Genomic DNA, 25,626 nt, shown 5'->3' on the forward strand with positions numbered 1-25,626 from the left:
TGCATGGAAAGCAATCTGCTGATTGTTTCTGATCCCCTGAAGAGCAAGTTGAGAGGTACAAGTGATAGTCAACAATGCACATATTTTGAGTAGAATAAAAGCATCTACCTATATATGTAGTTCTTCAATACCTCTGTATTGGTGCAAAGTGTCATTTAAATTCAAAAATAAAAGGTTTACTTGTGTGCCTACCTATAGATATAGAATAAAATATAAATATGGTATAATATCCATATGAAGAATAAACACATGCAATAAAATAAATATCTTTTCAAAATTTGGACGAAGTATCTTTTATAGAGATGAGAGCAATGAATGCCTAGCTAAATGTTTAAACTGAGTCAAAACATGGAAAGTTTTAAAATAATAGGCATTTCATTGAAAAAAATGTGTATTCAGACTCCATGCAAACCACCCTCATAGTATAAATATCTTCTGCCTAAAATGACTATTTCTATCTATCCTAATTTATAAAAAACAAAACATTGCTTCAGGAAAAACTGTAAGCTTACTTTTTTTCTTTAAATCCAAATAAATACAACATACAGAGAAATAAATAACAGAGAGGAAAATAATTTACATGGCTCTTCCCTTTCAGGGAACTGGTAGAACATGAACAGGATGTTGCAGCAATGGGCAGGTAAAATATTTGAGGAAGAGATCTATAGTTGCATCTTTAAATTTTCTTCTAAGGAAAACTTCTCATGGATTTAGAGAAGTTGTCAATCCCTGACATCTCCCCTTTGGGATTTAGATGTTTTGGTTCAATAAAGAAAGATCAATCAGAATCAGAGGTTTTTCTCTATTTCCTGCCTGAAGTCCATTTGTAAACTGTGCAATTTAAAAAAGTAAAAAGACATAAAGAACTAATGGCTAATTTGAATATTTAAGTACTAACACGTTAAACAGTTTTTAAAGAAGTAGATTGGACTGTCATGTGGTTCTACGATTCATAGAACGTATTTTTAAAGAAAACTTCTATAAAACAAGAGCAAAACAATTTTATATCAAGAAGGTATCAGTCTCCCCAGAAGTAAGCCCAATCTACATTTACACAAACATTTTTCAACTGTGGAAGTATTTTTCTTGTTTAAGCCTTTCAATGTAGTGGCATAGTTTCACAGCTGTCCCCAACGTCAGCCCCATATACTTCATCATCATGTCGCTTTTGAGTAGTAGCAGAGCCTTCCCATCAATGTCCTGCAGAGATAAGGAAATCACAATAATTAATAATGCTCTGATATTCTGTCGAAACAGTTATTTCTTTATACATAAGGACATGTAAGGCAAACTAGAGAGCAGATGTACATTTCAATATACATATATATTCTCTAAATATGTATCTATTTTATGAATACTATTAAAATATAATTTGTACAGTGAAGCATCATTTGATGATTTGTAAATTCACTTCAAATTTGTAGAAAAAGGAAATTTAACCTAGAATCTTCAGAAACATCAAACTACCTGATTTTCAATACTGTGCCTTGACTAAAATACTATACACCTCTCACAAAAAGAGTCAAAAACTATGAATGATAGAAATGAATTTCAGAAATTAATTAAGCTTTCTTAGGAGATCTGGGAATATATGTATGCCAACATCAATGCAAACTGTAAATGTGCTATACAGTATTGTCCTTAGGTGGAAAATAATCAGTTAGCTCTCTGAAGCTAATTAGCTGCTAAAACTAATCAGTGATTTTCTTACCATATTGGTAAGGGTATATCAGATATTTGTCCACTAATCTCATTTGTTAGAAAACACTACAAATATTACTTAATAGTCACAAGGCATCCTCCTAAAATTCTTGACTACCTTAAATGGCAACTTATGCTGCTGAGGCATATTTTTGGGTTTTCACAAATACCAGTTTAAAAATAAAACTGCACTTAATCATCCACCACCATCTGCAAAGACCTGATATCCCATACAGTACTACCTTTTTCAGACACCTCTCATACTTCTTCTACTAAGTGAAACTAACAAATCAGAACTTCCTCAGTTTTTAGTCCATAATGTTACTGGTACTTGGGGGTGGGGGTGTGTGTCCTTGTATCTGCCATTACAAAGGGGCAGTACACCTGTAGTGGCAATGACGAATCATCATCTCCAGAGCCCTGAGGACATTTAGTATATTAGGCACTTGGGTACCCATTTAAAGAACAGACCCAGCCCCGCCACTTCAGGATCTAACGTTAAGAAAAAAAAAAAAAAATCCTTTTTCACAGATGGAAAATCAGTCAGTCAGTACGTTCCCCCACCATCCACACTAATCAGTATTATCCAACTGAAGGGCCTGCACAGAGGTCATCAAAGGCATTACAGCAGGAAAACCCCACAAGAAGGTACATTACATGAAGTCGGAAGAGGTCAGCAAGGGGGGTGAATGTCTGAGAATCCATTTGTTCTATAAACTGTATCACTTCTTCCACTGACCAGTTGGAAGGATCCTTAGAGAAATTTTGTGTCGCTTCAAGTCCAACTGGTGAACTGGTAACTTCAGTGGGGAGGAAAAAAGACAAATCATATTGACCTGATCATTATCCTGAAAGAAGAGATGTTAGGTAAAGAGAAAGAGTCTCATTTCTGGAAACTTCAGTTGAGTAACCGCAGTGAGGACCCAAGCTCCAAGTGTAAAAACTAGTGAAAGCCTTTATAAAGATGACCTGAAGGAGACCCAGATTTGGTTTATTCTAATAGCTAAATACAGAGACAATTCCTCACTTTTACACCTTTATAATTACTTAACTTTGTAAAATTAATTAACTTTAATCAATCAATTTCAATAAGCCCATTATAATTATTTTAAGAACCGAATCAGTTCTTTTACTGAATATCTGCCATGTATTGAATATGGATATATATTTTAACATAATTTTATTGCGATACATTCCCACACCATACAATCCATCCAAAGTATATAATCAATGGTACACAGTATCATCATATATTTGTGTATTCATCACTGAATATGGATATTTTTGAGCATCACTTTACTTTTTAAATTCTCGTTTCTCATTGCCTAAAGCTTATCTGAATTTTGAAGAAAACAAGGTTGTTTTCTGGTTAGCTAGAGTCACAGGTAACTTTACCATTATATTTACCAGCTCTTTCAAAGTTTAATTGCATAGTAATAGATATTTCAGTTGAAGGTTTGCAAACTAATGTACATTTAAAAAAGAAATAGTTGAGACATTAAACAATTGAGGTGTTCACACCTTACAAAGTTTTAGCTGTGCTGTACACTAACTTGTGCTGAAACTTCTTTGTGTTCTGACAGGTATTCTCATTTACTCAAGAAGGGCACTCGACTCCCTAAAGTTAGTGTATGATAACTCACATGGTTTTTGTAATTAGCTAGAGATATCTGTTCCCCTAACCAAGGACCATTAACACAAATTTGGTCCTGTTCTGTGTGTGAGTTAGCCAAAGACTTATTACCCTGTCTTCCCTATCCTCTGATCTCTGGCTATTTCGGGAAGATTCTGTGTATTTCCAAAGGAAGGGTAAAGAAAAATAGAAAGTTCAAGAAAGAAAGAAAAAAAAACTCAAAAAGGTTAATTTTTGTCTCTGTAGCTCTGAATTTTCTTTCTTTCTTTTTCAACATTACAACTCTGATGTGAAATAAACACTTTTTACTAAAAGATGATCTCCACTTGTCAGAGATCAAAATGTTAGCCACATCTACCAAGAAATTTTGCTGGGCTGGATCAACCCCAGTAAAAATGATGATGCTACTTAAGGCATCCTGATGATTTAGACAGAAAACTCATCTCCTCTAACTACACAAATTCAATTTACTATTAAAACTTATTGGCAAGGTTAATCATATCTTTAAATTAACTTAAAATTTTTGTAGGACTTCTGGTTTCTGTCATCAGAATCTGGTACAGTTATGCCTTGAATAACATATATATCTAGTTTTACTGATTACTACAGATAAACTACATGTAAAAGATAGGCTTTCTGGTATAAAACTTTAATTTTATATATTTTTTTAAAAAAAGCAACTATAAGGTCTTCTATTTTTAGCCTATTATGGAAAAATAGTTTAATTGGGCCCATATCTTCAAAACAATCAGAAAAGGTTGCCAGGATTATATTAGCTATGCAACTGATTAGACAAAACAAATTTATCCCGTAAAAAGTCCTCAAAAACCACTCATGCTTTTCTCCTGAATGGCTTTGCATTACAGACACTGGGATGCCAACAAATATTTCTGAAATAAATAAAATGAAAGTGACTTGATCTCACTCCCAATGACGTTACTGGCTTTCTTTCCTACAATAAAAGTCAACAATTTTCTTCATTCATGGTATGGGAGAGGGCAGGAGGTCTGGGGTCAGAGGTGTGAACACCACTGACTATTACGGGTGGACTCAGCTTTATGCCACAGTTGCAACATCTTAAAGAAAACAATAGTCATGACTCCTCTAGACAGTTATTATAATTGTTTTTTTTTCTCTGTTTAAGGCATGATTTCTCAGCTTTGGCACTACTGACACTTTGGACTGGATATTTCTTTTGGTGGGGGCTGTCCTGGGCTTTCTAAGATGTTTAGCACCATCCCTGTTCTCTACCCACTAGATGCCAGGAGCACCCTCCTCTCCAGTTGTGACAACCAATGTCTCCAGTTTTTGCCAAATGTCCCCCGCCGGGGTGTGGGGGGGGGCGGGCAGAATTGTCCTGGTTGAGAACCACAGGTCTAAGGAAAAATGACAGCTGTGCATTTCTGAAGGGAATAAAGTGCTCAACAAAGCTGATGAAGGGGCCTAAAAGCTAAATTGATATGGGGAAACTCAACGCCCTGCCCCCTAACACCACCATCCCAAGAGCATACCAAGGTGGTAGTAGGGGGCCGTTCCTTCCCAATCGCAGGGATGTGCAAATGCTATTTCTCTTCAGAGGCAGGCCCCTCTGTTCTGGGAAGCTTAGGAGAGAGAGGAGCAGCACGAGGTGGAGGTTGCTAAGCACAGAACGTTTGGTGCTTCTACTTCCTGCTATGCCTTTCTTTTGCTATTTTCAACAAATTTATAAATGATTAATATACTCAAGCATTTTGAAGTCCTCAGCAAAGCACTTGTGTTTCTGACCCATGTATGTACTATAATTTCATCAATAATGTGCCAATTCAAGTGAAAAGGCTCTCCTTCCAGGACACTTATAAGAACCGGTTAGCTGCTCAGGAGGAGACACACAATGTGGCTATAACATATTAGGAAGGCTTGCACTCAGAGGCCCTAGAAACTGGGGTCTCCAACTCCGCTGACAGGCAATTCAGCAGACTGTTAAGATACATGAGCTTTGAAGTCAGGACTGGGTTAAGAGTTTCAGAACTGCCCCACTTTCCAGCTCTGTGACTTTGGGCAGGTTCCTAAAACTCTAGGTCACAGTCTCATTTTCCATAGGATGGGGATAATAGAAGTGCCAACATCATGGGGCCATTAGGAGTATCAGAGAAGAGGCATGCCGGTTGACGAGCTCAGTGCCTCACGTGTAAGTACTCAATGCATATCAGTCATTAGGAATAGCACCAAAAAGTAGCCCTCAGATCTGGAAACAAAAAGCTTCCACTAGCCTGCATTAAGGACACTTAAATTGCATTAAGGTTAAATGTGCTACATGTAATATGCGTCATTTCAAACTCACCAAAGCTGGGAGGACTGCCAACAGATGACGAGTTGGTTTGTTGGCCAAAGCTCTTATTTTCCAGTGAACCGTAATTTCCCAGGTCAGGGTTACTTGAAGGACTGCCTTCTCCAGTGGCCACCACTGTTGAAGCCACAGTTGTGGAAGCTCGGGCAGAGGAGAAAACACTGCCAGTGCTGGGAGCCCATGGGCTGGAGAAGCAGGGTGTTGTAGAGGGACCAGGCATTGGCTCCTCTGGTGAGAAATATGGCTTGAAGGAATACTCAAAATTGGGGGGAACCTGTGAGCTCTCCTCAAGGATCGGCTCCTCCTCCTCCTCCCCATAGAGTAGCTGCTCTGGTTCAGAAGGCACATCCGAATGAAAAGATGTATCTATGGGGTTGATCTGAATATCACTTTCATTTTCCTGCCTTCGCACTGGTAAAGTTGGACTATAACTTTCAGGATAGGAGAATATAGAGGGAGACCCCTTTTTTTTCATTTTCTTGTATCTATTTTTTCTAGAAAGTAGGTAATTATAATTTCTGTATGCATATCCAAGTGGTTTCTGAAATACACAAACCCAGTATAAATTGACTGAGTAAAAAATGAAATTAGTGGTAAATGCATTAATATCTATTTTCCATGCAACACTGCTCTATATTTTTAAAGATAAATGCTCTATTTTGATTACAGGATTTATCTTTATTCTTCCTCAACCCTACCTTTCCATTGTGTGTTTTTTTTTAATCTTCATTTTATTGAGATATATTCACATACCACGCAGTCATACAAAACAAATCGTACTTTCGATTGTTTACAGTACCATTACATAGTGGTACATTCATCACCCAAATCAATCCCTGGCACCTTCATTAGCACACACACAAAAATAACAAGAATAATAATTAGAGTGAAAAAGAGCAATTGGAGTAAAAAAGAATACTGGGTACCTTTGTCTGTTTGTTTCCTTCCCCTATTTTTCTACTCATCCATCCACAAACTAGACAAAGTGGAGTGTGGTCCTTATGGCTTTCCCAATCCCACTGCCACCCCTCATAAGCTACATTTTTATACAACTGTCTTCGAGATTCATGGGTTCTGGGTTGTAGTTTGATAGTTTCAGGTATCCACCACCAGCTACCCCAATTCTTTAGAACCTAAAAAGGGTTGTCTAAAGTGTGCATAAGAGTGCCCACCAGAGTGACCTCTCGACTCCTTTTGGAATCTCTCTGCCACTGAAGCTTATTTCATTTCCTTTCACATCCCCCTTTTGGTCAAAAAGATGTTCTCCGTCCCACGATGCCAGGTCTACATTCCTCCCCGGGAGTCGTATTCCATGTTGCCAGGGAGATTCACTCCCCTGGGTGTCTGATCCCACGTAGGGGGGAGGGCAGTGATTTCACCTTTCAAGTTGGCTTAGCCAGAGAGACAGGGCCACATCTGAGCAACAAAGAGGCATTCGGGAGGAGGCTCTTAGGCACAACCGTAGGGAGGCCTAGCCTCTCCTTTGCAGCAACCGTCTTCCCAAGGGTAAAACCTGTGGTAGAGGGCTCAACCCATCAAACCACCAGTCCCCTATGTCTGTGGTCATGTTAGCAACCATGGAGGTGGGGTAGGCGAATACCCCTGCATTCTCCACAGGCTCCTCAAGGGGGCACTACATCTTTTTTTTTCCCTTGTTTTTCTTTTTTTTTTCTTTTTTAAATCAACTGTATGAAAAAAAAAGTTAAAAAGAAAACAAACATACAATAAAAGAACATTTCAAAGAGACCATAACAAGGGAGTAAGAAAAAGACAACTAACCTAAGATAACTGCTTAACTTCCAACATGTTCCTACTTTGCCCCAAGAAAGTTACCTAATATAGCAACATTTCTGTGAACTTGTTCCTACTATATCCATCAGAAATTAACAGACCATAGTCATTCCTGGGCATCCCCAGAACGTTAAATAGCTTATCTGTTCTTCTTGAATTATTGTTCCCCCTTCCTTAATTGCTCTCTATTGCTAGTTCCCCTACATTCTACATTATAAACCATTTGTTTTACATTTTTCAAAGTTCACATTAGTGGTAGCATATAATATTTCTCTTTTTGTGCCTGGCTTATTTCGCTCAGCATTATGTCTTCAAGGTTCATCCATGTTGTCATATGTTTCACAAGATCGTTCCTTCTTACTGCCGCATAGTATTCCATCGTGTGTATATACCACATTTTATTTATCCACTCATCTGTTGAAGGACATTTGGGTTGTTTCCATCTCTTGGCAATTGTGAATAATACTGCTGTGAACATTGGCGTGCAGATATCTGTTCGTGTCACTGCTTTCCGACCTTCCGGGTATATACCGAGAAGTGCAATCGCTGGATTGAATGGTAACTCTGTATCTAGTTTTCTAAGGAACTGCCAGACTGACTTCCAGAGTGGCTGAACCATTATACAGTCCCACCAACAATGAATAAGAGTTCCAATTTCTCCACATCCCCTCCAGCATTTGTAGTTTCCTGTTTATTTAATGGCAGCCATTCTAACCGGTGTTAGATGGTATCTCATTGTGGTCTTAATTTGCATCTCTCTAATAGCTAGTGAAGCTGAACATTTTTTCATGTGTTTCTTGGCCATTTGTATTTCCTCTTCAGAGAACTGTCTTTTCATATCTTTTGCCCATTTTATAATTGGGCTGTCTGTACTATTGTCATTGAGTTGTAGGATTTCTTTATATATGCAAGATAACAGTCTTTTGTCAGATACATGGTTTCCAAAAATTTTTTCCCACTGAGTTGGCTGCCTCTTTACCTTTTTGAGAAATTCCTTTCAGGTGCAGAAACTTCTAAGCTTGAGGAGTTCCCAATTATCTATTTTCTCTTCTGTTGCTTGCGCTTTGGGTGGAAAGTCTAGGAAGTGGCTACCTAATACAAGGTCTTGAAGATGTTTTCCTACATTATCTTCTAGGAGTTTTATGGTACTTTCTTTTATATTGAGATCTTTGGTCCATTTTGAGTTAATTTTTGTGTAGGGGGTGAGGTAGGGGTCCTCTTTCATTCTTTTGGATATGGATATCCAACTCTCCCAGCCCCATTTGTTGAAAAGACTATTATGACTCAGTTGACTTTGGGGGCCTTATCAAAGATCAGTTAGCCATAGATCTGAAGGTCTATCTCCGAATTCTCAATTCGATTCCATTGATCTATATGTCTATCTTTGTGCCAGTACCATGCTGTTTTGACAACTGTGGCTTTATAATAAGCTTCAAAGTCAGGGAGTGTAAGTCCTCCCACTTCGTTTTTCTTTTTTAGAGTGTCTTTAGCAATTCGAGGCATCTTCCCTTTCCAAATAAATTTGATAACTAGCTTTTCCAAGTCTGCAAAGTAGGTTGTTGGAATTTTGATTGGGATTGCATTGAATCTGTAGATGAGTTTGGGTAGAATTGACATCTTAATGACATTTAGCCTTCCTATCCATGAACATGGAATATTTTTTCATCTTTTAAGGTCCCCTTCGATTTCTTTTAGTAGAGTTATGTAGTTTTCTTTGTATAGGTCTTTTACATCTTTGGTTAAGTTTATTCCTAGGTATTTGATTTTTTTAGTTGCTATTGAAAATGGTATCTTTTTCTTGAGTGTCTCTTCAGTTTGTTCATTTCTAGCATATAGAAACATTACTGACTTATGTGCATTAACCTTGTATCCCGCTACTTTGCTAAATTTGTTTATTAGCTCTAGTAGCTGTATCGTCGATTTCTCAAGGTTTTCTAGATATAAGATCATATCATCTGCAAACAATGACAGTTTTACTTCTTCTTTTCCAATTTGGATGCCTTTTATTTCTTTGTCTTGCCGGATTGCCCTGGCTAGCACTTCCAGCACAATGTTGAATAACAGTGGTGACAGTGGGCATCCTTGTCTTGTTCCTGATCTTAGAGGGAAGGCTTTCAGTCTCTCACCATTGAGTACTATGCTGGCTGTGAGTTTTTCATATATGCTCTTTATCATGTTGAGGAGATTTCCTTCAATTCCTACCTTTTGAAGTGTTTTTATCAAAAACGGATGTTGGATTTTGTCAAATGCTTTTTCAGCATCTATTGAGATGATCAATTGATTTTTCCCTTTTGACTTGTTAATGTGTTGTAATACATTGACTGATTTTCTTATGTTGAACCATCCTTGCATGCCTGGAATGAACCCCACTTGGTCATGGTGTATGATTTTTTTAATGTGTCTTTGGATTCGATTTGCAAGTATTTTGTTGAGGATTTTTGCATCTATATTCATTAGGGAGATTGGCCAGTAGTTTTCCTTTTTTGTAGCATCTTTGCCTGGTTTTGGTATTAGATTGATGTTAGCTTCATAAAATGAGTTAGGTAGTGTTCCATTTCCTTCAATGTTTTGAAAGAGTTTGAGTAAGATTGCTGTCAGTTCTTTCTGGAAAGTTTGGTAGAATTCCCCTGTGAAGCCATCTGGCCCTGGGCATTTATTTGTGGGAAGATTTTTGATGACTGATTGGATCTCTTTGCTTGTGATGGGTTGGTTGAGGTCTTCTATTTCTTCTCTGGTCAGTCTAGGTTGTTCATATGTTTCAAGGAAATTGTCCATTTCCTCTACATTATCAAGTTTGTTGCCATACAGTTGTTCATAGTATCCTCTTATAATTTTTATAATTTCTTCAGGATCTGCAGTTATGTCACCTTTTTCATTCATTATTTTGTTTATATGGGTCTTCTCTCTTTTTGATTTTGTCAGTCTAGCTAGGGGCTTGTTAATCTTGTTGATCTTCTCAAAGAACCAACTTTTGGTGATATTTATCCTCTCTATTGTTTTTTTTGTTCTCTATGTCATTTATTTCTGCTTTAATCCTTGTTATTTCTTTTCTTGTACTTGGTTTAGGATTGGTTTGCTGTTCATTTTCTAGCTTCTTCAGTTGATCCATTAGTTCTTTGATTTTGGCTCTTTCTTCCTTTTTAATATGTGCATTTAGTGCTATAAATTTCCCCCTCAGCACTGCTTTTGCTGCATCCCATAGGTTTTGGTATGTTGTGTTCTCATTTTCATTCGTCTCTATATATTTAGCAATTTCTCTTGCTATTTCTTCTTTAACCCACTGATTGTTTAGGAGTGTGTTGTTTAACCTCCAGGTATTTGTGAATTTTCTAAGTCTCTGATGGTTATTGACTTCTAATTGTATTCCATTGTGGTCAGAGAATGTGCTTTGAATAAGTTCGATCTTTTTAAATTTATTGAGGCTTGTTTTATGTCCCAGCATATGATCTATTCTGGAGAAAGTTCCATGAGCACTAGAAAAGTATGTGTATCCTGGTGATTTGGGATGTAATGTCCTATATATGTCTGTTAAATCTAATTCATTTATCAGATTGTTTAGGTTTTCAATTTCCTTATTGGTCTTCTGTCTGGTTGATCTATCTATAGGAGAGAGTAATGTGTTGAAGTCTCCCACAATTATTATGGAAACATCAATTGCTTCCTTTAGTTTTGCCAGTGTTTCTCTCATGTATTTTGTGGCACCTTGATTGGGTGCATAGACATTTACGATTGTTATTTCTTCTTGCTGAATTGCCCCTTTTATTAGTATGTAGTGGCCTTCTTTGTCTCTCAAAACATCCCTGCATTTGAAGTCTATTTTATGTGAGATTAATATTGCTACACCTGCTTTCTTTTGGCTGTAGCTTGCATGAAATATTTTTTTCCATCCTTTCACTTTCAGTTTCTTTGTGTCCCTGTGTCTAAGATGAGTCTCTTGTATGCAACATATTGATGGTTCATTTTTTTTGATCCATTCTGCGAATCTATATCTTTTAATTGGGGAGTTTAATCCATTTACATTCAGCGTTATAACCGTGAAGGCATTTCTTGAATCAGCCATCTTATCCTTTGGTTTATGTTTGTCATATTTTTCCCCTCTGTCTATTAATATCCTTTATTGTACCCATACCGAATCTCTTTAGTACTGAACCTTTCTCCAAGTCTCTCTGTCCTTTCTTTGTTTGTCTGTAGGGCTCCCTTTAGTATCTCCAGTAGGGCAGGTCTCTTGTTAGCAAATTCTCTCAGCATTTGTTTGTCTGTGAAAAATTTAAGCTCTCCCTCAAATTTGAAGGAGAGCTTTGCTGGATAAAGTATTCTTGGCTGGAAATTTTTCTCACTCAGAATTTTAAATATATCGTGCCACTGCCTTCTCGCCTCCATGGTGGCTGCTGAGTAGTCACTACTTAGTCTTATGCTGTTTTCTTTGTATGTGGTGAATTGCTTTTCTCTTGCTGCTTTCAGAACTTGCTCCTTCTCTTCTGTGTTTGACAGTGTGATCAGTATATGTCTCGGAGTGGGTTTATTTGGATTTATTCTATTTGGGGTTCGCTGAGCATTTATGATTTGTGTATTTATGTTGTTTAGAAGATTTGGGAAGTTTTCCCCAACAATTTCTTTGAATACTCTTCCTAGACCTTTACCCTTTTCTTCCCCTTCTGGGACACCAATGAGTCTTATATTTGGACATTTCATATTATCTATCATATCCCCGAGGTCCATTTCGATTTTTTCAATTTTTTTCCCCATTCTTTCTTTTATGCTTTCATTTTCCATTCTGTCATCTTCCAGGTCACTGATTCCTTGTTCAACTTCCTCTAGTCTTGTACTATGAGTGTCCAGAATCTTTTTAATTTGGTTGACAGTTTCTTTAACTTCCATAAGATCATCCATTTTTTTATTTAGTCTTGCAATGTCTTCTTTATGGTCTTCTAGGGTCTTCTTGATTTCCCTTATCTCCCGTACTATGGTCTCATTGTTCATCTTTAGTTCTCTGAGTAGGTGCTCTAGGTGTTGTGTCTCTTCTGGTCTTTTGATTTGGGTGCTTGGGCTTGGGTTATCCGTATCGTCTGGTTTTTTCATGTGCTTTATAATTTTCTGTTGTTTTTGGCCTCGTGGTATTTGCTGAACTTGATAGGGTTCTTTTAGGATTTGTAGACCAACTGAAGTCCTTATCTCTAGTTTATCAGATCTGTAGCTTCGTGGAGTACACTTTCTCTAACTAACCAGCAGGTGGCGTCCACGAGCCACCTGTTCTCCACAAGCCAGTTCTCCCCTGCTTAGCCTTTTTGGTGAGTGGGGGAGTGAGTCTTGTGGGGTCCAATTGGTGTGCCAAGCTTGCGTGTGTAGTTGGTGTTGCTGCCCTGTATATGGGGCGTGTTTCTGGGCAGTCAGGGAGGGGGGGAGGCCCTAACAATCAAATCTCCCTGGTGATCCTAGAGTTTTAAGGCTGCTGCAATAGTCTAATCCTTCAGTTCAGCCCTGCCACAGTTTGTCTCTGCCACTGACCCACAAGTCCTTGGTACTGGCGTATGGCTCCTGAGACTTGCAAGTGGGCCCCTCTTCTAGGCCGTGCACCCCCTGGTCCTCTGTTGAGGGATGACTGTGCTATGTCACAGGTGAGTGCCGTCCCCCCAGGGCAGTTCTGGGCTGCTGGGCTGTGTAGGGAGGCTCCCAGTCTTCTGAAATGATGGCTGATTGGGGCTTTGTTAATTCACACTGCTCTACCTTCCCAACTCTGGGACAATCAGCTGAGGTTGCAGGGAAGGCTAATGTCCACGCCCAGTTTTGTGGTGTGTGCCTGTTATCTGAAGCACTTCCGTCACACTGGGTTGTCTGGGGCAGCTCTGGGCTATGGGGCTGGCGATGGGTAGGAGTGTTTCCTGTCCACCAGGATGAAGGCTGTGAGCGGACACCCCCCTTTTCTTGGGAAGTTGTGGTGTTTAGTGAATTTTCTCAGCCACTGGATTATTGCGTTTTGTCTCAGAGCTCTCCTAGTTCTGCTCTTGACTTGACCTGCCCAAATTGCAGGTCTTTGAAGCTTTCTGTATTGGGCTTCTTAGAGTAATTGTTTTAGAAAAAGAAAAAAAGGATTAAAAAAAAAAAAAAGGGCCCTCCTCAGAGATCTAATGGGTTATTGAAATGCTAAGAGACAAAGCAACCAGGGCCATTAAGGAAAGGTCCACAGGGCAGAGAGATCAGCTTTTCTTCGGGATTTGCATATGTGCCTCAGGGCTTAAGCTCGGGCCTGAGCTCTGCCCTTCCCCCTTGTATGTTCACCAGAACTCCAAAAATCCTCTGCTTTTATTTTGGAGTTTTTCGTGTTGTTTTTTTTCTATGCCTGTCTCCTCTCTGCTGGGCTGGCTGCTTTCAGATTCTGTGGTGTCTGGTCTCCGTCTATCTATGGTAGGAGTTTGGATCAGTAGAGTGAGTTTCCGATAAGGGCTGCCACTGCAGTTCTCCCTTCTCCTTCCCGGAGCTGACAGCGCCTCCTCCCGCGGGACTGAGCCTGGCAGGGAGGGGCGCGGGTCCCCTGGCCGCAAAAACTTACAGATTTCGCTGATCTCAGCAGTTCCACGTTTTCATGAGTGTTGTATGAAGTATGCCCAAAGTCAGATTGCTCTGTGGTGTCCAGTCCACGCAGTTCCTGGCTTTCTACCTACTTTCCTGGAAGAGTAACTAAAACATACAGCTCACCAGTCTGCCATCTTGCCCCGCCTCCTCCATTGTGGTTTATACATTTTGGTTCCAAACATAAGAATATTCGTTATTACATTTGTCAAATCTAAACTTCAGCATGCTTCTAACAGACTTTTCATCCCCCATCTAGTACTACAGCAAGTAGAGATCTGCCTTGCTTATCTCAGAGTTATTAGTTCCCTAGCATTTCTAACTGACTGGAAGTAGAGGTTTATCACAGCCATGAAAATATTTTTATATCACTTACATGATTTTGCCACATAGTTTTCACATGTAAACGGTGGATTTTTGAAACCTTTCCATGCATCCTATCAAGCTTCTTATCCATGTTTTGAATAGCATCATATATGACCTATGACATATACAATACAAAATATTTTAGTAGTTACTACTCCAAAACAAAACTAACATACATGAAAATACCATTAAGCCAAATTCCAACTGCTAGAAACAAAGGCAGTTCTCCAGCTGTCAGAAATTTCTTGTTTCCTCCGTGACACCTGGCTGGAGGTGACACAGTGCCCGAGTGGCTGAAATGACGAGCCCCCAAGTGTCTGTTAACTGACCCTGTTTCCCATAGGCATTGAGGGAAGCCTTAATACTAGAAACTAAATGTACTGCACTTCCTACAACCCATCACATTTATGATGGAGTCATTTTGTATCAAGGAAGGTGCTACTTTAGGAAAGAAATTTCCAAGTGTGCTAACAGGCCAGAGAGTCTCTTTCCTCACAATAACCACGTGAACTAATAGGCAGTCAGCACTCGCTTTGGAAAGAAGATTAAACCAAATATAACAGTTGTCTCTTTTGGCTTCAAATTATTTTTAAATAAAGCAATCAATAGTTATTCTTACCAAACCTTTAAGTACATTATCATCTACATGCCAATCAGGTACGTGATGAATAAGGGTGGAGAATTCTTGAAATACACAAATTTCATTCAGGCAAAAAATACACTTAAATAAAAGGCCAGAGATTAAACAAAATAAAATGTCAGAACTACTTTGCTAGGTGGTAGGAATATGGGACATAAAAGAAACAGTTCATGCCTTAAAGGAGCTCCCACTTTAGTTGGGGAGAGAGAAGAGAGACTATTCCAATAGAGAAAATGCTTAAGAGCCTGGAGCCATGGCTCTGGTGGCACGGACTGGGAGCATCAACATCACCTGTGAGCTTGTTGGAAATGCAAAATCTCAGGCCAGGAACTCTGTGAGTGGGGGCAACGATCTGTGTTTCAACCAGCCTTCCAGGGGATTCTGATGCTCGCGAAGTGGGAGAACCACTAGCCTATAGCATTGAGGTGCTGGAGCTTACCACTTTGGAGCTGGGTGACCTTGGGCAAGTTACTTAAGTTCTTTGGGCTTCCATTTGCTCATGCCTAATCGGGATGAAAATACCTCTCAGGGTTCTCTTGGGGACTAAAGGAGTTGCTATAGGCATGATGACTGGCCAGATGGGGTTCATTAGTTGATAATGATGGTGACGATGACAATGAGTGCCATGACAGGTAAGGACAGGAAGTTAAGGCACACAAAAAAGTGGGACCTAACCCAAGCAGGCAGTCATGGAAGGCTTTTCAGAGGGTGATGTCTGAGTTGAGTACTACAAGATGAGACGGCATTCCCCAGGTGAAGATACATGGAAGAGCATGCAGGGCAGAAGGAACAGCAGGTGCAGAAACAGCAAGACCAAGAGGACAGGAAGCCAGATGTTTTGAGAGTGAACATAAATGATATGCAAAGAACAGGATTATTCAGGGAAGGAGGGAGAGAGATGACTGCTAAAGAGGGGTGGAAAGCCAAGAGAGGAGATTATTTTCACGTGTAGGAGAATATGCTGAGGGGAAATAGTGACAGAGACAGAGTCTGGAGACAGAGGACAGGGAGGGATGGCCAATGGAGGTGGGAGGGGTGTCTCTGAGCAGAAGGAAAGGATCCCATGCAGAAACCGGTGAAGGAGTTGGCCTTGGACAGAGGAAGACACCTTTCCCATTGGAATGGTCGGGAAGGTGGTCAGAAGAGGGACAGATTCAGGCAAGTTTGCTGGCCGTGGGGAGAGGAATCAGGACTTGGAGGAATTACTGCTCCATGCCCTCCATTTTCTCTATGAAATAAGAGACAAGGATTAAGGAGTCTGAAGCTAAGTGGGATGGGAGAGGGAGGTGACTAGAGAGGTGCTGAAGGATTACAGGGCAATGTCCAGGGGCAAGCAGAGGTCCTTCCCCTCAGTTTTTCATAGCCCCAACAGAACTGGGAAAAAGAAGAGGTGGATTGGTCCAAAGAAGGGGTTTCACCAAAGAAGAAGCTGGGAAAGTGTAAGGGGGCTCAGTTGAGAAAAGTGCAAAAACAAAAAAAAATGGCTGGAGGGCTGCACCATGTGTTCTAGAATGGTAACGGAAGGGGGTGAAGAGAAGAGAGGTCAGCCTATCTGGAGGAATGGAGAGGACCTGTTCCCGCCCATGTCAGGGGTGTAACTTTGAAAACTGGGCGTTTCTTAGCCTGTATGTAAATCTTGCCCAATTGTTTGGAGGACCCTAGCAGATGAGAGTAAATCTCAGTGGCAATAGATGGGTGGGTATTTTGTAGCCCTGCTCTACACCTGCCCCAGTGCCCCCTGGACACCACCCTCTGGACATGCTCTCCCCAGAGGCCATGATATGTTCCTTCTAAGCATTCCATTTCGGTTCTCAATAGTAGTAATGACAAAGACTCATAAACATAAACATATTTTTACTTTTCAAAGTGTGGTAGCCCATTTTATTCAAGAAACATTCACTTTTTACAAACTTTCATCACCTCTGGGATACGCAGCTCACAAAATCCCTGGTAATCACATGTCTTTATTGATCTCTACCACCATGCTAATTTTTAAAAAATCCCCTCAATGTTTTAAAAACATTGTGGACTACCATTTTGTTTCCATTGAGATGTCTTGCTATGCATTTAGGCACATAACTAAATTTCATCCAAATCAGCCAATTTCCTTTAAATATCATACTGGATAAATTAATTAAATATTGAGTAATCTAGATGAAAAAGATATAACAACATTTGATTAGATATGGACATTTGAGAGAGAGAACTTTCATACCTGGCAATGGGAAAGGATGTTCAACACTGCTTTTTGTTGCTCCTCATTGTTGGATATGTCAGATACAACACTGTCCTGCTAATATTTTAAAAGCAAATATTTAATGCTTTATATCTGTTAAGAGCCAAATTGACCATTAGAAAAAAAAGACACTTTAAATTTATATATTTAAATTGTTTTATTTTTCTCCAACTTTTCAAAAGATTTCTACAGACTTAATAATACAAAGCAGAGCTAAAATAAAAACATTAATATGAGAATGAAAACAGTAAGAGCCAATTTAAAAAGGGGGTAAGGAAAGAATTTATTAGATCAAAAGAACTTAGGTTTAGAAACGAACTGCATCTTTTATTGAAAACGAAGACAAAACTGCTCTAAATTTTATAAGGAATATTATATAAGGAAAAGAGGGAAACAAAATGTTCAAGTGCTCACTCCCTAGGGAAAGGAAGCATACAAATTCAGGTGACAGAAATAAATTCTGGATTGTGAATTCAGAGGAACTCCACAACATGTGAAGGCCAAAAAAAAAAAAAAGAATTTAAATTCTTCTCTTCAACATGGTATTTGGCAAAGAGCAATTAATGTTACTTACATTATTGACTTGTATATTTGGTTCATATGCGTAAAGGACAGTGTTATCATCGTCATAAGTGGGTATTCGTGTTCTTATCTGAGGAAGATTTATTAAGAAATTAAAAGGAAAAGATGAAAGAAAGAATTGAAAGAAAAGTTCAGGACTTCAATTTTGCTTTCAAGAAGCTCCAAAGGCCTATTTGTCATATTGAAGAACCTTTTTTTTTGCCCATTGCAAATACTCCAACTACATGAAAGGATGTACTTGTAGAAATGTTTTCTCATTAACCCAGCCACACTTGTAAGACACTTTTCCTTTGAGCTTAACCCCTTTGGTACTTTATGGTAGAAAACTAGTCTTCTGGTAATCTGGCACCAGAACTGCTTTAAAAGCAAATATTTCTAACCATGAACAAAGAACCAAATGCTCTGTGGCTTTTGATTTCCAAATAATCCAACAGTGCCACTCTGTGGACAAAACGGAAATACTTAAGTACCTATTTTTCTTCACATAATAATCCCTAAATCGCCTTACAACTTTTTTTTAATAAGACAGGGTCTAAATAAGTAAATAGTTAATTATTGCATTTCATTATAACTCTTTATTCTAAGAATGCAATATGAATGAAGAGAATAATTTACAAATAAACATATCTAGTAGCTATTGGTGTCATTTCAAAATAGATGATAGAAAACTACCTGAATTAGCCTTGCACTGGTATATGGCATTGTATTTACAGATCAGTTATAAAAACAACACTGTCTTCTTACCCCTGCATGGTGCCTAGGGTTTTCAAAACGCTTTCACACAATGTCAGAAAACATGACTCTTGTAAGCAGTCAACACCATCTCCAAGAATGAAAATGTTGGGAAGGTAAGAGACTTGCCCATTCTCCTCAAGTGCTTTTAAGCTGCACTTCCTCATGTAGGTAAATCAGTGTGTTTTCTCTTAAGCCAAATTATATGTAGTTTGATAATTTATATTTTTATTTAGCTTCAAGGACCAAGAAATACAGCAGAATGTGACAGAAATGTAAACCAGTGCAACCACTGGGAAAGCTGGTTGGCTGGTATAAAGTTGAACTGACATTAACTCCATAAGCAATTCAACTCCTGAGTATTTAATAGAAACGTAAACATCTCTTCACAAAGAGACTTGTGCACGAACGTTTGCAGCAGCTTTGTACATAATAGCCCCAAACAAGCAACAAACCAAATGCCCAACAAGAATGAACAAAATGTGAATATTCCTAAAATGGGATAGTACTCAGCAGTAAAAGGGGACAAGTTCTTCACACAGCCAACACAGATGAATCTCAAAAACATTTTGTAGACGTAAGGGAAAGAAATCAGACACAAAAGGGTGCATGCTGTATTATTCCATTTACAGGAAGTTCTAGAACAAGCAAAAACTAATGGATGGTGGAAAACAAAAAGGTGCTTTCCAGGGGTGGAGGGACATGAGATAACTTTCTAGGGCGATAAAAATGTTCTGTATCTTGATAGGGGTGTGGATTACATAGGTATATCACTGTCAGAACTCATGAACTGTACACTTAGGATCTGTGCATTTAAATATATGAAATTAAACTCAATTACAGAAAGACATACAGCATGATAAAAATAACAAAGACAAATTTTCATTTTGAAATACAAACCACATCGTTTTCGCTGGATCCACTAGACATCTTTTTTTTTTTGTGCAGTGGAATAACTCCACTTCCTCTGAGTTGCACCTATTTATTTTTAAACTTGCTGGCGGGTTTATTTGTGAAACTGCCTTGTTCCTTAGGACTGCTAAACCTTCCACTCCTGAAAAGCAACGCATAAAAAAAGTTACTTCGCATTCTGATTACCTTAATAACTTACACCTGTGCTCTCAGAGAGAACTGGAGTCCTGGCTGAAGTTTAGAGTGACAGAACTGGAATCCTTCCATTAGAGATTTAGAGGACATCTTTTAAAACCGAAGGGCTATACTCATAGACCATGACTGGGAATATGAGTCAAAATCAAACAGAATTCCAAATTATGAAGGGAATGCTTCGCAACTTTTAATTCCACAGAGTAAATGCTGGAAACAAACGAACTCAAGAGAACCCGATTCCTAACTGCTTTTGGAAAGGAGCTCAGAAAGGCTGTTCACTTAGGGAGGCAGCCTGCTGGGAGAAGTCCCCAGAAGAGAGCCAGCAGTCTCTTTGGGATTTAGCCCTCAGCACTGTGTGGACAGGGCAGACCCCTTAAGACCCCACTTCCTCACCTGCCAGGGGAAAACCGGTCGAGATGGTCTCTAAGGTCCCCCCAGCTCCAAGATCATGATTGCTTCATTTGTTAAATCTTATATTAAAACTAAATCAATGTCCATGAAATATAAGCCAAAATGATGAAGGATTCAAGTTTCACTTCCTGTTTCCCCTTTCATTCTGTAGTAGTGGAGATACTAATGAACTAAAGCCCCAAAGAGAGAACTCCAAAGGAGATAAAGATGGGGGAATTAACTCTCAGGTCAGATAAACACAGACTAACGTCAGGTAAAAATGTCAAGTCATAAAAGGCCTCCAACTTGGGATGTACCTTCAACCAAATTTTGCTTTTTAAACTTTTTTTCTGATTATAAAACTAATACAAGGTACAAATCATTAAATTTGGTTTACTCAAAGGAACATTATGCAGCAATGAGAATAAATGAACTACTGCCTCACACCAGGATGAATCTCACAAACATAACCAGTGAACTAAAGAAGCCAGACACACAAGAGAATATAATGTATTCATATAATATAATATATTCATATAATGTATCCATAGAAACTTCAAAAAACAAACAAATGAACTCTATGGTGGAAAAAGTCTTTCCAAGCTGATACCTGCAGTCATTTTAACACCTTCTTCATTTCCTATCACTGAGATGGGCCACAATTTGTTACCAGTACCTGATTCATGGATATTCAAGTTACTTGCAAAATTTTGCTCTCAGAAAGAACACTACAAAACAGTCTTGCATCTGTGCAAGTAATTCTATAGAACAAATTCCTACAAGTAGAAATGATGGGTCAAAAGCTATCCTCATTTTATTCTCCTCTAGTTCTTCCTCACTAAGGAGGGCTGTTGGAATGAGCTGAACAGATACCAAAAGAGTTGATACACACACACATTCTCTTCCTCTATCTATCTATCTGTCTGTCTGTCTGTCTGTCTGTATATACTCGACACACTAAGGCAGTAATAATCTGTTGGTCCTGCCCATAGTTTTAAAACCAAAACAGGTAATAAATGGTATCAAATGATATTCTGGCATCAGATATGTGATTAAATGACTTTTCACCTTTGATCTACTGATGCAACACATTCATATATTTCTTTATTTCTTGGAGTGGGGGATCCAGCTGATAATGGAGAATAGCATTCATTTTGTTGGTATTTTATTTAGAAATCTTTTGCATCTACATTTCTAAGTGAGCGCATACATCAGTGAGATGGGACATTCCTCCCAATTAATGAACCAGTACTGATACATTTTTAATTAACTCTTGGCATCAAAATTGCTCTGTAAAATTAACTGAGAAGACTTCCCATCTCTTTCTATGTTCTGAAAAAGTTTACATGAGAATTTCTGTGCCTTACAGGTTTGAAAGAGTTTATCTGTAAGAACTATCTGAACCCAGTTTTTATAACATTTTCTAAGTTCTTCCCTGGTTACCGATTTATTCAAATCTTTTTACTTTTAACTGAGTTGTTTCTGACAAACTATTTTTATCCAGACAATCATTTCATCATAATAACAGATTTTGTTTTTTAAAAAATCAGTTAAAAATCATTCACTATTTCAAATTTCACTTACATTTTCTATCTTTTTCTTGAGTAGGTATTCATCTTAGCTTTACCAAATAACTAAATTACTTACTCTATTTGTTTTCTACTTGAACTGTCACAGACTGAGAATAGTGAGTTAAAGTTTCCCAACTAAAACTTTCTGACACTCGCACTGCATTTCTATTTTGCTTTATAGACGTACATACACAATTTCTCTTTTACCATAGTTCACTGCAGAAGATTTGGAATATACCTCAAAGTACAGATAATATTATCTAACAGTTTTTAAAACTGCTTACTCTATGCCAGACAATATTCTAAGTGCTCTGTATGTAGTCACTCATTTAGTATTCACGCTACCCTATGGGGTTGGTACTATCATTATCCCCGTTTTCCTTATGGGAAAAGAAATGAGGCACAGAAAGAGTTCACCAGAGTAATTTACCCATGTCTCAGAGCCACCAAGTGGTGGAGTCTGGCTCTGGAGTCTATGCTCTTTGCCTCACGCTACCAAGATCACCTGGAATACCCTTCACTAGGAATAGCAAAATAATCAGGACCCTGCCACCTCGCAGAGGTCACCTCTAACCACCTGCCCCTTTCATCTAAGCCTAAAATATTTTCTATCTGGCCCTTTACAGACAAAGTCTGCTGATCGCTGTTGGAGACTCTTACATTCCTCATCAGATTAATTACAATGGCCGCAGCCAGACGCACAACAGCAGTGTGCACTAAGCCCACCACTGAACTCCCAACAGTTTTACTTCTGTGGCACACCTGCAGATCACCACCTCCTACCATGCCCTCTTCCCCCAATACCCCGCTGGTTCCCCCTAGGGAAGCCTAACCAACCTCAAGGCTTAATACAAATCCCATGTCCAAAAAGCAACAGTGGTAGGTCAGTGAGCACACCACCTAGAAGTGACACTGCTTTCCCCCAACTACCAGAATACTAACACTTTAAGGCTTCTACATGGGCAATTGTCACCCATCATCTTCTAGTTACATGACAGGTAGCATCAAATTGCATTAAGACTTTAGGCTTGGTGCCAGAATACCTGGGTTTGGGTCCCAGCTCCCCCACTTACTAGCTTTGTGACTGTGGGTAAATTACTGAACTTCTCTGTGCTTCTGTTTCTTTTAATCTTTAAAATGGGGGATAATAACAGGACAAACCTCATGGACTTACTATGAGATTAAATGAATTAATACATGTCATGTACTTCGAACAAGACCTGGCACAAACAGCAAGGGCACTCACGGCTAACTACCATTATTTTATATGGGACTTCACCACAAAGTCCCAACAGAACCATTCCTCCTGGAGCACACGGACAACAAACCCTCAGAGCCATAACAAGTATACTTTCCATTCACATTGCACCTGTACCTGGCAACTGTTTCTTGTAAATGAACCATTACATCTTTTAATTACCAGGGCACCAGGGCAAAGAACTGGGCTTTAGTCAAAAAGACTTGAATTCAAGTCCCAGTTGCAAAATTAACTTTTTTCACTTCAAGCAGGTATTTAAACTCTCTGTGCCTCAATTTCCTCACCTGTAAATCTGGAGTAATATCTCACATAACTGTATAACACAAAATTACATAGTAAAGCACTCAACATCATACCTGATTCATTGGAGGCACACCAATTTTAGTTCTCTCCCTACCTCCCACAAGGTAAATAAAAACATCTTCTACAACGTTTTCTTAGCACCAAACCACAACCAGATTATGTAAAACTAATTCATATATTTCTTTAAACACAAAATCCTGCAAATGACTTTACTAAAAATGAAGCTCATTTACATTTTTAACAAACAAATCTGTCAATAACAGCACAAGAAGTTACATGAAGTTTTAAAAGACATTAGATGTTTTAAAACACATTTTTGAAAACTCATCTGCAGATTCTGCCGCCAAGATTCTGCCCAAACACACAAGGCATTCACGTGTCACCACTTACCAGATAAAACACAGCTTACAGTGGTGAGGGCTGAAAATGGCATTTCAGCCAAACCATTCCATAGCACCCAATGGTGAGGGCTGAAAACGGCATTTCACCCAAATCACGCCGCAGCACCCAATGGTGAGGGTGGCTGAAATGGCATTTCAGCCAAACCACTCCACAGCACCCAAGGGTGATGGCTGATAACTGCACTTCAGCCAAACCATTCCACAGCACCCAGTGGTGAGGGCTGAAAACGGCATTTCACCCAAACCACTCCACAGCACCCAATGGTGAGGGCTGAAAACGCCATTTTCGCCAAACCACGCCACAGCACTCAATGGTGAGGACTGAAAATACCATTTTGGCCAAACCACGCCACAGCACCCAGTGGTGAGAGATGAAAACGCCATTTCGGCCAAACCACTCCACAGCACCCAATGGTGAAGGCTGAAAATGACGTTTCAGCCGAACCACACCACAGCATCCAATGGCGAGGGCTGAAAATGCCATTTCACCCAAACCATGCACGCCATAGCACCCAATGAATGGTGAGGGCTGAAAACGCCATTTTACCCAAACCACGCCACAGGACACAATGGCGACGGCTGAAAACGCCATCTTACCCAAACGATGCCACAGCACCAGATGGTGAGGGCTGAAAACGCCATCTCGGACAAACCACGCCACAGCACGCAACGGTGAGGGCTGAAAACGGTATTTCACCCAAACCACTCTGAAAAGGGCCAGATTACAACCGCCAGACCATTTTTAATTTTTTTTTAATATTTGTGGATACCCTGAACAACCACTTTCTAAATTCCTGGCAGCACTCTCAAAAGAAGCCTTTCCTCCGCACACATCAAACTTCAAAAACTACGAAGTCTGCCAGAAAGGAATAATGCAGCCAACTTTATCCCGCCTCCAGCACTTATGAAGGCCACAAGAGGGAAACTCAAAATGAATCTAGCCCATGCCCTGATTTAAATACGATCCAGAAAAGCTGCTTGTAAAATCACGATTTGTAAGCATTAAACCACAGCTTACCGCTTCGCCTTGGAAAACAGTTATAAAAGCAATCCGAGTTCTGGGAGAGGCGGGGAGAGGAAAGAGAAGGCGGGAGAGGCGCGACCCCAAACAGCTTAAGTTAAAGCCTTTTTCTGAAACGATCGCGGTCAACCCACCGGGGACCGGCTCTGGGGCGCGCACGGAGGGGTGCCCCTATTTACGGGGAGCCCCACATTTTGGAGTATTTCCTCACTCCAGCATCAACCTCCATGAAGCAAAGAGCAGGCTCCACATGCGGGGACTTGTCCACAACACATCTACACCCCTCTTCACTTCCTCCCCGTCTGCACCTTCACAATAAAGCAGCGAGGCTGCAATGCCTGTCTTTCATCAACCGCGGTTACCCTCAAAGCCTCAAAACCAATGTCTCGGTCTCAAAAGCTGTTTTCTGAGTCGACTTGCCAGTCAATTCTTCCACCTCGAAATTCGGTTTTAAGTCTCAGAGTTGCTGTCCTTTCTCGCCCCCTCCCTCCACCCACAACGAAGGAAAGATTAGCCCATCCCAGAAGTCCGCACTCCAGAAGGTTCGCACCCACCAAAGGTCGACCCGTCCCAGAAAGTTCGCACTTGACAGGCACTGAATCGCCTTGAGGGAGAACCTGAGGCAACACCCGTCCCCAACCACCGATCGGCAGCGCGGCTCAACTAGAGGCTGTAAAGTGCAATCTCGCTGCCCCGCAAGGCAAACCGTGCCCCTCAGGAGATCCCAACCCGCCACGCCAAGGATCCCTCCGGTTTTCAAGCGGATACACTTGGCCGGCCCAAGCGAGGTAAGAAATTTCAAGGAGAGGAAAAGTGCCGCTGGACATACCTACTTTGGAGCCACGCCGCCTCCGGAGGGCGCGGGAAGAATCGCTCGCGGTCGCTCAGCCTCCCCGATCGCTGATGGGACCGTTAAGGTCACTGGCAACTTTGGAATGCCTCTCGTGCCGGAAACTCCGACGCTCCCGCCTCCAGCGCCCCCCGTGCCCCCCCCCCCCCGG

General features: G+C 40.0%; 1 protein-coding gene across 1 annotated transcript; it reads right to left on the reverse strand.

Moving 5' to 3' along the window:
* Positions 1-493: 493 nt before the first annotated feature.
* SCML1 (Scm polycomb group protein like 1) lies at positions 494-24,196 on the reverse strand. Its single transcript, XM_037822696.1, has 7 exons — positions 24,166-24,196; positions 17,800-17,947; positions 17,240-17,309; positions 14,395-14,499; positions 5,655-6,201; positions 2,359-2,537; positions 494-1,200 (listed from the first exon to the last, which is right to left on the reverse strand). Exons 1-7 carry the CDS (start codon positions 24,194-24,196, stop codon positions 1,066-1,068), a joined length of 1,215 nt encoding a protein of 404 aa, XP_037678624.1. The 3' UTR covers positions 494-1,065.
* Positions 24,197-25,626: the final 1,430 nt, after the last annotated feature.

This window comes from Choloepus didactylus, chromosome Y (genome assembly GCF_015220235.1).
Source record: "Choloepus didactylus isolate mChoDid1 chromosome Y, mChoDid1.pri, whole genome shotgun sequence".
Classification (NCBI taxonomy): domain Eukaryota; kingdom Metazoa; phylum Chordata; class Mammalia; order Pilosa; family Megalonychidae; genus Choloepus; species Choloepus didactylus.